General features: G+C 37.8%; 1 protein-coding gene across 6 annotated transcripts in view; it reads right to left on the reverse strand.

Moving 5' to 3' along the window:
* The window catches only part of METTL15 (methyltransferase 15, mitochondrial 12S rRNA N4-cytidine), a 231,915-nt gene that overhangs the window by 108,936 nt on the left and 109,964 nt on the right, over positions 1-13,015 (reverse strand). For all 6 annotated transcript variants that reach the window (XM_054438066.2, XM_063671038.1, XM_054438065.2 and 3 more), the window contains one exon: positions 11,005-11,141. In XM_054438066.2, coding sequence (XP_054294041.1) covers positions 11,005-11,141 — 137 coding nt within the window. The remainder of the gene's footprint in view (positions 1-11,004; positions 11,142-13,015) is intronic.

Consider the following 13,015-nt stretch of genomic DNA (forward strand, 5'->3'; position numbering starts at 1 on the left):
CCAACTGAGGTACCAGGTTCATCTCACTGGGGATTGTCGGACAGTGGGTGCAGGACAGTGGGTGCAGCACACCGAGCGTGAGCCGAAGCAGGGCGAGGCATCGCCTCACCCCAGAAGCACAAGGGGTCAGGGAATTCCCTTTCCTAGCCAAGGAAAGTGGTGACAGACGGCACCTGGAAAATCGGGTCACACCCACCCTAATACTGCACTTTTCCGACGGTCTTAGCCAACGGCACACCAGGAGATTATATCCTGGGCCTGGCTCAGAGGGTCCTATGCCCACACGGAGCCTCACTCATTGCTAGCACAGCAGTCTGAGATAAAACTGCAAGGCGGCAGCGAGGCTGGGGGAGGGGCACCCGCCATTGTTGAGGCTTTCAGCAGGTAAACAAAGCGGCCGGGAAGCTCGAACTGGGTGCAGCCCACCACAGCACAAGAAGGCCTGCCTGCCTCTGTAGACTCCACCTCTGGGGGGCAGGGCATAGCCAAACAAAAGGCAGCAGAAACCTCTGCAGACTTAAATACCCCTGTCTGACAGCCTGGAAGACAGCAGTGGTTCTCCCAGCACGCAGCTTGAGATCTGAAAACAGACAGACTGCCTCCTCAAGTGGGTCCCTGACCACCGAGCAGCCCAACTGGAAGGCATCCCCCAGAAGGGGCAGACTAACACCTCAAACAGCCGGGTACCCCTCTGAGACAAAAATTCCAGAGAAACGAGCAGGCAGCAACATTTGCTGTTCACCAATATTCGCTGTTCTGCAGCCTCCACTGCTGAAACCCAGGCAAACAGGGTCTGGAGTGGATCTCCAGCAAACTCCAACAGACCTGCAGCTGACGGTCCTGACTGTTAGAAGGAAAACAAACAAAGAGAAAGGACGTCCACACCAAAGCCCCATCTGTACATCACCATCATCAAAGACCAAAGGTAGATAAAACCATAAAGATGGGAAAAAAACAGAGCAGAAAAACTGAAAATTCTAAAAATCGAGCGCCTCTCCACCTCCAAAAGAACGTAGCTCCTCACCACCAGCGGAATATGGAGAATGACTTTGACGAGTTGAGAGAAGAAGGCTTCAGACGATCAAAGTTTTCCGAGCTAAAGGAGAAATTACAAACCCATGGCAAAGAAGTTAAAAACCTTGAAAAAAGATTAGACCAATGGCTAACTAGAATAACCAATGCAGAGAAGTCCTTAAAGGACCTAATGGAGCTGAAAACCATGGCACGAGAACTACGTGATGACTGCACAAGCTTCAGCAGCCAATTCGATCAACTGGAACAAAGGGTATCAGTGATGGAAGATCAAACGAATGAAATGAAGCGAGAAGAGATATCTAGAGAAAAAAAATAAAAAGAAACGAACAAAGCCTCCAAGAAACATGGGACTATGTGAAAAGACCAAATCTACATCTGATTGGTGTACCTGAAAGTGATGGGGAGAATGGAACCAAGATGGAAAAGAGTCTGCAGGATATTATCCAGGAGAACTTCCCGAATCTAGCAAGGCAGGTCAACATTCAAATTCAGGAAACACAGAGAACGCCACAAAGATACTCCACGAAAACAGCAACTCCAAGACACGTAACGGTCAGATTCACCAAAGTTAAAATGAAGGAAAAAACGTTAAGGGCAGCCAGAGAGAAAAGTCGGGTTACCCACAAAGGGAAGCCCATAAGACTAAAAGCTGATCTCTCCGCAGAAACTCTACAAGCCAGAAGACGGGGGGGCCAATATTCAACATTCTTGAAGAAAAGAATTTTCAACCCGGAATTTCATATCCAGCCAAACTAAGCTTCATAAGTGAAGGAGAAATAAAATATTTTACAGACAAGCAAATACTGAGAGATTCTGTCACCACCAGGACGGCCCTAAAAGAGCTCCTGAAGGAAGCACTAAACATGGAAAGGAAAAACTGGTACCAGCCACTGCAAAAACATGTCAAATTGTAAAGACCATCGAGGCTAGGAATAAACTGCATCAACTAATGAGCAAAATAACCAACTAACATCATAATGACAGGATCAAATTCACACATAACAATATTAACCTTAAATGTCAATGGGCTAAGTGATCCAATTAAAAGACACAGACTGGTAAATTGGATAGAGTCAAGACCCATCAGTGTACTGTATTCAGGAAACCCATCTCACGTGCAGAGACACACATAGGCTCAAAATAAAGGGATGGAGGAAGATCTACCAAGCAAATGGAAAACAAAAAAAGGCAGGGGTTGCAATCCCAGTCTCTGATAAAACAGACTTTAAACCAGCAAAGATCAAAAGAGACAAAGAAGCCCATTACACAATTGTAAAGGGATCAATTCAACAAGAAAAGCTAACTATACTAAATATATATGCACCCAATACAGGAGCACCCAGATTCATAAAGCAAGTCGTCAGAGACCTACAAAGAGACTTAGATTCCCACACAATAATAATGGCAGACTTTAACACCCCACTGTCAACATTAGACAGGTCAACGAGACAGAAAGTTAACAAGGATATCCAGGAATTGAACTCAGCTCTGCACCAAGCGGACCTAATAGACATCTACAGAACTCTCCACCACAAATCAACAGAATATACTTTCTTCTCAGCACAACATCACACTTATTCCAAAATTGACCACATAGTTGGAAGTAAAGATCTCCTCAGCAAATGTAAAAGAACAGAAATTAGAACAAACTGTCTCTCAGACCACACTGCAATCAACCTAGAACTCAGGATTAAGAAACTAACTCAAAATCACTCAACTACATGGAAACTGAACAACCTGCTCCTGGATGACTACTGGGTACATAACGAAATGAAGGCAGAAATAAAGATGTTCTTTGAAACCAACGAGAACAAAGACACAACATACCAGAATCTCTGGGACACATTTAAAGCAGTGTATAGAGGGAAATTTATAGCACTAAATGCCCACAAGAGAAAGCAGAAAAGATCTAAAATTGACACCCTAACATCAAAATTAAAAGAACTAGAGAAGCAAGAGCAAACACATTCAAAAGCTAGCAGAAGGCAAGAAATAACTAAGATCAGAGCAGAACTGAAGGAGTTAGAGACACAAAAAACCCTTCAAAAAAATCAATGAATCAAGGAGCTGGTTTTTTCAAATGGTCAACAAAATTCATAGACTGCTAGCAAGACTAATAAAGAAGAAAAGAGAGAAGAATCAAATAGATGCAATAAAAAATGATAAAGGGGATATCACCACCAATCCCACAGAAATACAAACTACCATCAGAGAATACTATAAACACCTCTACGCAAATAAACTAGAAAATCTAGAAGAAATGGATAAATTCCTCAACACATACACCCTCCCAAGACTAGACCAGGAAGAAGTTGAATCTCTGAATAGACCAATAACAGGCTCTGAAATTGAAGCAATAATTAATAGCTTACCAACCAAAATATGTCCAGGACCAGACGGATTCACAGCCGAATTCTACCAGAGGTACAAGGAGCAACAGGTACCATTCCTTCTAAAACTATTCCAGTCAATAGAAAAAGAAGGAATCCTCCCTAACTCATTTTATGAGGCCAGCATCATCCTGATACCAAAGCCTGGCAGAGACACAACTAAAAAAGAGAATTTTAGACCAATATCCCCGAGGAACATCGATGCAAAAATCCTCAATAAAATACTGGCAAATCGAATCCAGCAACACATCAAAGAGCTTATCCACCATGATCAAGTGGGCTTCATCCCTGGGATTCAAGACTGGTTCAACATATGCAAATCAATAAACGTAATCCAGCATATAAACAGAACCAACGACAAAAACCACATGATTATCTCAATAGGTGCAGAAAAGGCCTTTGACAAAATTGAACAGCCCTTCATGCTAAAAACTCAATAAATTAGGTATTGATGGGACGTATCTCAAAATAATAAGAGCTATTTATGACAAACCCACAGCCAATATCATACTGAATGAGCAAAAACTGGAAGCATTCACTTTGAAAACTGGCACAAGACAGGGATGCCCTCTCTCACCACTCCTATTCAACATAATGTTGGAAGTTCTGGCCAGGGCAATTAGGCAGGAGAAGGAAATAAAGGGTATTCAATCAGGAAAAGAGGAAGTCAAATTGTCCCTGTTTGCAGATGACATGATTGTATATCTAGAAAACCCCTTTGTCTCAATCCAAAACCTCCTTAAGCTGATAAACAACTTCAGCAAAGTCTCAGGATACAAAATCAATGTGCAAAAATCACAAGCATTCTTATACACCAATAACAGACAAACAGAGAGCCAAATCATGAGTGAACTCCCATTCACAACTGCTTCAAAGAGAATAACATATGTAGGAATCCAACTTACAAGGGATCTGAAAGATGTCTTCAAGGAGAACTACAAACCACTGCTCAATGAAATAAAATAGGATACAAACATATGGAAGAATATTCCATGCTCATGGGTAGGAAGAATCAATATCGTGAAAATCGCCACACTATCCAAGGTAATTTATAGATTCAATGCCATCCCCATCAAGCTATCACTGACTTTCTTCATAGTATTGGAAAAAACTACTTTAAAGTTCGTATGGAACCAAAAAAGAGCCCACATTGCCAAGTCATGCTAAGCCAAAAGAACAAAGCTGGAGACATCATGCTACCTGACTTCAAACTATACTACAAGGATACAGTAACCAAAACAGCATGGTACTGGTAGCAAAACAGACATATAAACCAAAGGAACAGAACAGAGCCCTCAGAAATAATGCCGCATATCTACAACCATCTGATCTTTGACAAACCCGATAAAAACAAGAAATGGAGAAAGGATTCCCTATTTAATAAATGGTGCTGGGAAAACTGGCCAGCCACATGTAGAAAGCTGAAAATGGATCCCTTCCTTACACCTTATACAAAAATCAATTCAAGATGGATTAAAGACTTAAACGTTAGACCTAAAATCATAAAAACCCTAGAAGAAAACCTAGGCAATACCATTCAGGACATAGGCATGGGCAAGGACTTCATGTCTAAAACACCAAAAGCAATGGCAACAAAAGCCAAAATTGACAAATGGGATCTAATTAAACTCAAGAGCTTCTACACAGCAAAAGAAACTACCATCAGAGTCAACAGGCAACCTACAGAATGGGAGAAAATTTTTGCAATCTACTCATCTGACAAAGGGCTAATATCCAGAATCTACAATGAACTCCAACAAATTTACAAGAAAAAAACAACTCGTTCAACAAGTGGGCAAAGGATATGAACAGACACTTCTCAAAAGACATTTATGCAGCCAAAAGACACATGAAAAAATGCTCATCATCACTGGCCATCAGAGAAACGCAAATCAAAACCACAATGAGATACCATCTCACACCAGTTAGAATGGCGATCATTAAAAAGTCAGGAAACAACAGGTGTTGGAGAGGATGTGGAGAAATAGGAACACTTTTACACTGTTGGTGGGAATGTAAACTAGTTCAACCATTGTGGAAGTCAGTGTGGCGATTCCTCAGGGATCTAGAACTAGAAATACCATTTGATCCAGCAATCCCATTATTGGGTATATATCCAAAGGATTACAAATCATGCTGCTATAAAGACACATGCACACGTATGTTTACTGCTGCACTACTCACAATAGCAAAGACTTGGAACCAAGCCAAATGTCCATCAATGATAGACTGGATTAAGAAAATGTGTCACATATACACCATGGAATACTATGCAGCCATAAAAAAAGATGAGTTCATGTCCTTTGTAGGGACATGGATGAAGCTGGAAACCATCATTCTCAGCAAATTATCACAAGGACGAAAAACCAAACACCACATGTTCTCACTCATAGGTGGGAATTGAACAATGAGAACACTTGGACACAGGAAGGGGAATAGCATACACCGCGGCCTATTTTGGGGTGGGGGGAGCAGGGAGGGATAGCATTTGGAGATATACCTAATGTAAATGATGAGCTAATGGGTGCAGCACACCAACATGGCACATGTATACATATGTAACAAACCTGCACGTTGTGCACATGTACCCTAAAACTTAAATTATAATAAAAAAAAGAAGTTTCTCACTACTAGATTGTGTATATAGTCTCTCCAATTTTCTAATAGAACTTGTATATTCAAATTTTCACAATTTTTTCACACCATCTAGAAGCTATTCTTGAATCCAAATTTTAAAATGGGTCTATTTTATTTTCTTCAAGTCTGACAGGCATTATAACAGCATCATTTTTTAATGATCCACCATTTTCTCAATGAATTAAAATATTTTAATCTGCAATTAAATGCCTTTATTTAGCAGAATCAATTTTTGGATTATTTCCTCCACTAATCCACTTGCCTATTCTTGTATCAATATTGTATTGATTCATTACAGTGATTTTATAGTGTAATCTTATATCTAGTAAGGGAGGTTTCCTCTTACTTTTTAATTCAAAAAACATCTTGTCACTTTTTGCCCCATACAAACTAAGGATCACATCATCCAAATTTAAAAAACAAAGTAATTTACATGTACAATACATGTATATATTAATTTGGGGAGCATTAACTTTTTATTTGTATTCTTTCTGATCTGTCTATCCTTCCATGCATGCATCCATCCATCTATCCATCTTGAGACAGGATCTTGCTCTGTCACCAAGGTTGGAGTGCAATGTCCTGACTACAGCCCACTGCAATCTCAACCTCCTGAGTACCACCACAGCCTCCTGAGTACCTGGGACTACAGGTGCACACCACCATTTCTCTGTAAGAAACGGTGTCTCACTATGTTGCCAGGACTGGTCTCTTAACTCCTGGGCTCAAGAGATCCTCCTGCTTTGGCCTCACAAAGTGGTGGGGTTGCAGGTATGATCCTCTTCGCTCCATCCTCTTTTTATAATATTAATTCTCTCTACCTCAAAAGAAATACGCCTTCCCTTTTGTTCAAATCTTCTTGTATGCCCTTCAAAAAAATTATAGTTTTCTTTCACTTGGAAGTGTGCTCTTTGTTAAATTTATTACTAAATATTTTATACAATTTTAGGGGCTTTTGTGAATAGAATATTTTTTCCCATTTCCCTTTCTAGGTACTGTTGGGGCTCAGAAAACAATAGCCCCAACAGTACCTAGAAAGGCCTAAGAAGCAGACTTAAAAGCAAAGTTACCTTCTGACCACCTCTTTCCCTGCTGTCTCTCATTCTCCTCAGAGGCGAGCCACACTAGAATCCCTCTTCTCCAACGTGGGTCATAGAAACCAGAACCCCTTTCCTCCAAAGCCGGCTTTAAAGCCTAAAATATTACTCTAACCTCCCCTGTAGAAACCAGAACCTTTTTTCTCCAAAGCCAGCTTCAAAGCCTAAAATATTACTCTAAGTTCCCCCACTTCTTTCTGTGTAATAGAATAAATGGTCATAAAGAAATTAAGACCCTGATTCCACAGGTGTCCTACCTTCATACCCAGCAGAAAGGAATGTTGCATAGACAGGCCTTATTGAGTTCCCCCAACTCAGTCAGTTAGCATTAGACCATATGTCCTTTTTGTCCAATCATAGTTCTACATGCTCTCCATACTTTATTGAATTTAAGCATAAAAAATGGATAGTTCTCTCTATATCTTTGCATCTTCTTTCTGAAGGCTTCTGTGCCACGTAAAACTATGTCAAATAAATTTGTTATTCTTTTCTCTTGTCAACCTCTCTTTGTTATAGGGGTATCAGCTGTGACCCTTATGCTGGAAAGGAAAGGGCTTACTTCCTTGTTGTCCCTAGAGTTCTTCTATTCTGAATAGAGTTTTAAATTTTTAGCTAAACATCTTAGCATCTTACTAATTTTATAAGTATTTGGGGTTTTTAACTATTCAGTAAATCATTATAAGAAGAATATTCTAACCTTGCTTTAGCCTTTGTCAGACCTTCAAAAAATATTGAGAAATACTATTTATAGAAGTTAAATCCTATTTACATCCTAATTTTGTCTTAAATAGTTATAGTACTTCACATTTTAGGAAAATAATTACTGCTTGTCCTTGATTGAGAATATTTTACATTTAAGTAGTTTCCTTACATTTAACAAAAATTTAAATAAGAATACCTAGCTGATTATTGTCATGCTTATCAACCTATCATTGATTAACCACCTGACATGGAACATCTCATCTTCATGAAATGAACTTAATTAGGCCACGGGTATTACTGTTTTAATAACAGGTGAATTAGATATACTAGTATTTCCTTTTCAATTTTTGTATTTCTATACTTCAGCAAACTTAGACTTTTTTCCTTTTTATACTATCTCTATCAAGATTTGGTATTAGGCCAGGCATGGTGGCTCATGCCTATAATCCCAGTCCTTTGGGAGGCTGAGGTGGGATGATCACTTGAGCTCAGGAGTTCAAGACCAGCCTGGGCAACATAGAGAGACCTCATCTCTACTAAAAATAAAAAATTAGACAGGTGCATACCTGTAGTCCCAGCTATGTGAGAGGCTGAGGCAGAAGGGTCACTTGAGCCCAGGAAGCAGAGGCTGCAGTAAGCTATGATGGCATCACTGCACTCCAGCCCCGGCAACAGAGTGAAAACTTGTCTCCAATAAAAAAGATGGGTATTAAAATCATGCTAAATTCATAATGTTAACTGAAATAACTTTCCAAATTTACCATGGTCAGGATTAGTGTAAAAGGCATTGCTATGGCTGGGCGTGGTGGCTCACGCCTGTAATCCCAGCACTTTGGGAGGCCAAGGCGGGCGGATCGCGAGGTCAGGAGATCGAGACCATCTTGGCTAACACGGTGAAACCCCGTCTCTACTAAAAATACAAAAAATTAGCCAGGTGCCGTGACAAGCGCCTGTAGTCCCAGCTACTCAGGAGGCTGAGGCAGGAGAATGGCTTGAACCCAGGAGGCGGACCTTGCAGTAAGCCGAGATAGCGCCACTGCAGTCCGGCCTGGGCGAAAGAGCTAGACTCCGTCTCAAAAAAAAAAGGCTTTGCTTTTTCCTATTTTTTTTTAAGAATTAGATAACTGCAAATCCATTTGGTTAGGGTGCTGTTTTCTATATACTTCAGTTACTTTCTAATTTCTATTATGGTAATGACATTCAAATTTTATAACTATTAATCAAGTTTTAATAATTTATATTTTATTAGGATATCATTCATTTCATCTAGGTTTTGCAAGTTACCGGAGAATTGCAGTTTTATTATCTTATGATGAACTTATCTTGTGTCTATGGTTGCTCTTCCCTCTCAATCTTAATCACACTTTTTGTCTCTAGAAATCAGACTCAAAAGTGATTTTGCTATTTTCAAAGACTGATCTCTTCTGATTTCTTCACCCTTTCAATTTTTTTCTTCTTTTTTTGTTTATAGTTTCCTTGATTCTAGCTTTTATCTGTATTAATTCCTTCTTCTTGGCTTACTCTGATTTGTTTCCTTGTTCTTATCTAATTTATTATGTTTGACAAAGAAATCATTTTGTCAATGAAGTAAAAAAAGTCTCAAGATTTGAGCCAAGGCAGTAATATTTAATAAAATGAGGCTAGGGATTAGAATACATGTCCCAGGTCTGTCCCCATAAAGTCGCTTATGCCTTTTAGCAAATCGCTTCATCTATCTGGCTAATAGTTTCCACATCTATAAACTGAAAAGAATATACAGCCTGATAGTTCCTGTTAGGTTAAAAAAAAAATTACACATGGTAAAATTTGTAAACTTTAAGCTACATTTGAGAAAGTAGGCTGTTTAAAGGAATAAGAGCCATTGAAATCACTGGATTGGGAATCACTGCCTTAAGAAACAACAATATCTTAGGAGAATTCAGTTTTTCTATGACAGTAAAGTATGACTGGCCCTCCTAAGTTACACTGCAGAAGACAGATAGATTTAAAATATTAAAAATTGGTACCATGTCATTAAACCATGTCTTCATATTATTCTTGGAAGAAATGAAATAATCTGGGGTCAAATGGTAGGTTTCAGGGACTCCATAAATCCTATGATCTTGTAAACAAAAGCTTATGTGTATTTATTTATAGTTTTATGGGGAGAGTTAATCATATTCATTAGATTTGCAAAGAGTTTGGGGCCAGAAAGAGGCTGTAAATACTATTCTAGATGACGAATTAAACTTTCTATTCTTAGTGTTTGATTAAACTTTTCCATGGTCATACTTTTGGAACTTCACCAAAGAAACCATTTTGTTGTTGAATAGCCACAACTAGTAAAAACTCTAGTCCACATCAAGTCAAAACTTCAACTTTTGATGTGAACTACAGTTCACACCAAGTCAAAATTACCTCTCAAATTCCCATCTATTTTCTTGACTCCAGTCTCTGATGAATGACAGAATAAAACAACTTCCCATTCCTGAAAACAGCCCTTTATGTATTTGGAGAGAGCCCTCTTAGCTCCAAGATATTTTTCTCTTTTAAAATGATGGCTTTAAACAACATACCATGTAAACTCTACTCTCTAATTCAAAATGTTTCTTTAAAGGCAGATGGTTTTACCACTCATTCATATAATATTTTATATTTTTAAAAAGTTCTTTAGTTATAGATCACTTTTTCTGATAGAAGGATGGATCACTCTAGATTTATTTGTGAATTTCAGAAAATTCAAAGGAAACAAGTATATTATGTTGATGTATATGTCCTTCTGAGTTCTACAGAATTCTCACATACTTATTTACTCTGCTAAATTCTTAGAAATAAACCCATAAAAATGTTTAAAAATTATTTTTTGACTATGAGTTATTGTCAAAATATTATTTGTGGATGGATTCCAAAACATTTTCAATCTTGTAGGTGGAAGACATTTTTGTATTTCTTTTTATGGATTCAGAAAGGATAACTGGAAAATAGCGTTACTTTAAGTGGTACTAAAAACATCACTTACATTAATTCTTTTTGGGGAAAAAAGGAGAAAATATTTACTGGAGTAAAATATAGCCCATGCAAAGCAGAACAAATTCCAAGGTGGTAAACCAAGCTCTGTAAAACTAAGAACCAAAATCAAATAAATATGCAAGGGTATTACTTACGGATACAACTCTGAAAGATGTTCAGCTAATGCATAAGCTGTCGGGTCTCTGTCCAAGGCATACAGAACAATATCTGACTCCTTCTGCAGAATGGCTTTTGTGTGCCCTCCCGAACCAAATGTCATATCTAGAAAAATCTAGCAAACACAGAAAAAGAAAATTACAACTTAGCACAAACAAAACTTATTCTTGACAACTATCTCAATTTCTAGAAGCACACAATGATTTTCAGAGTTGACAGTAAATAGGAAAATAATTACAATGGTTTTGCCTATAGTTGAATTTGTTACATGTGATATCTGGCTCAATTATGAATGATAAGTCTGAAAGAACTGATCAGACCATCAGTAAAATAACCTCTGACACAGACTGGCTAATTCAAGACAAATTTATATTTCTCTGTATAAGGTCAAACTGGTCACACTGTTGTGCCCCCAGCTCTCACTTCCCAGCATCCAGTTGGTAATAACATTTTCAATGATTTCTCATTTAGACATGGCTTACAATTAGTGCGGCTCATTTTATCTCAATTTCTCTTAATGCTTTCTATGAAAATGATACTCAAGAAGAGAAAGACAGAGAGAGAGAATAAACATCCCTAATAATAAATAGGCACAGGACAAATCAGATAAAATCCGGAAAACTGACAAACTTACAGATTATATCTGTAATAATAAAATAACAAATATGAACTGAGAAGAAAAAAAAAAAACGCTTTTCAAGTCAAAACACCTAGGGTAAATTCTAGGTTTGACACGAAGTATCTATGTCTTTGGGATAGTTACTTAAAGTCGCAAAATTCCAATGTCTTTAGCGTTTAAAAAAAAAATGAAGAAGAAAAGAAGATACCATCACCACCTGCCTAATTGTTAAGGTAAAATATCATTTCTCATGTAAATCAAAACACTTTTAAGAGTGAAACATTTGCCAGTAATAATTTTGCCAGGACAACAGGATAGGATGTACTTGAGTACACATCACTCAATGCTTGGATCATTCCAGATATACAGTATGGTTAATTGAATCTGAATCTATTTCTTGGCTATTTTATTTGGCCACACTCTAAAGAGAATAGTCACGTCACAGTTCAGCAAGAAACCAGACCTGGATCATAAGAAACATATGTGTGTACAAGTTATTTGACTGTGACTAGTTTGCAAGTCAAGACATTCTCCACATATTCCCTCAAAGTTATGCTCTTAGTTTAATGGGACCTTTCAGTAAACTTCATTGGTGTTATGAAAATAAAAACAATTACTCTAATAATATTGACTACAATGACAAATAACATAAGTCCATTGGCTAGATTTAAAAATATCTAAACATACAATTTTCTTAAAGTTCATGTGCATAGTACATAAGAAGGGAAATTCCTGTTATGGATTTGAATATATTTCCCTGCTCTGAATGTTTCCACTTATTTCAGGGACAGTGGTCAGAAACTGGGCACGCAATTATGCGTTGATTTTTTGGCTCCTATCTACCATGCTGAGTCCCATCCGCTGATCAAGTCCTCATAAAAGTTAGCCTGCTATTGAAAGAATAACATGGGGGAAATCTTCTGATCAAAATTGGAGGATGGACATAAAATATAAAAAGATGTAAATGTGGTGAAAATGTACAAGCATTGCTTTTTAACACAAATGTTGTAGTGTGACTTAACTTTGTACTTCTATCACTATCACCATAAAAGGCATGGCTAAACATATTCTTCACCATTTTAAACAATATCTTTTTATTTTTAGAAACACTTTAATCTCAAGATCAAATAATTTCCTTTGCCAGTCACTTATTTTATACATCTATGAATTGGTAAAAATCTTCCACTATACATTAAATCAATTTGAAAATTTTAAGAAGTTCAACATAATTTAACCAAAGAATTTTTTCCCAGGCAAAATTATAAACTACTTCCTTGTCATGGGATCAATACCTAGCCTTGCTATAACTCCGGATTTAAACTAAAAGTAGATTAAATAAAACAATTTAGATATGATTACCCTTATTCTGA

Source organism: Pongo pygmaeus, chromosome 9, assembly GCF_028885625.2.
Source record: "Pongo pygmaeus isolate AG05252 chromosome 9, NHGRI_mPonPyg2-v2.0_pri, whole genome shotgun sequence".
Taxonomy (NCBI): Eukaryota; Metazoa; Chordata; class Mammalia; order Primates; family Hominidae; genus Pongo; species Pongo pygmaeus.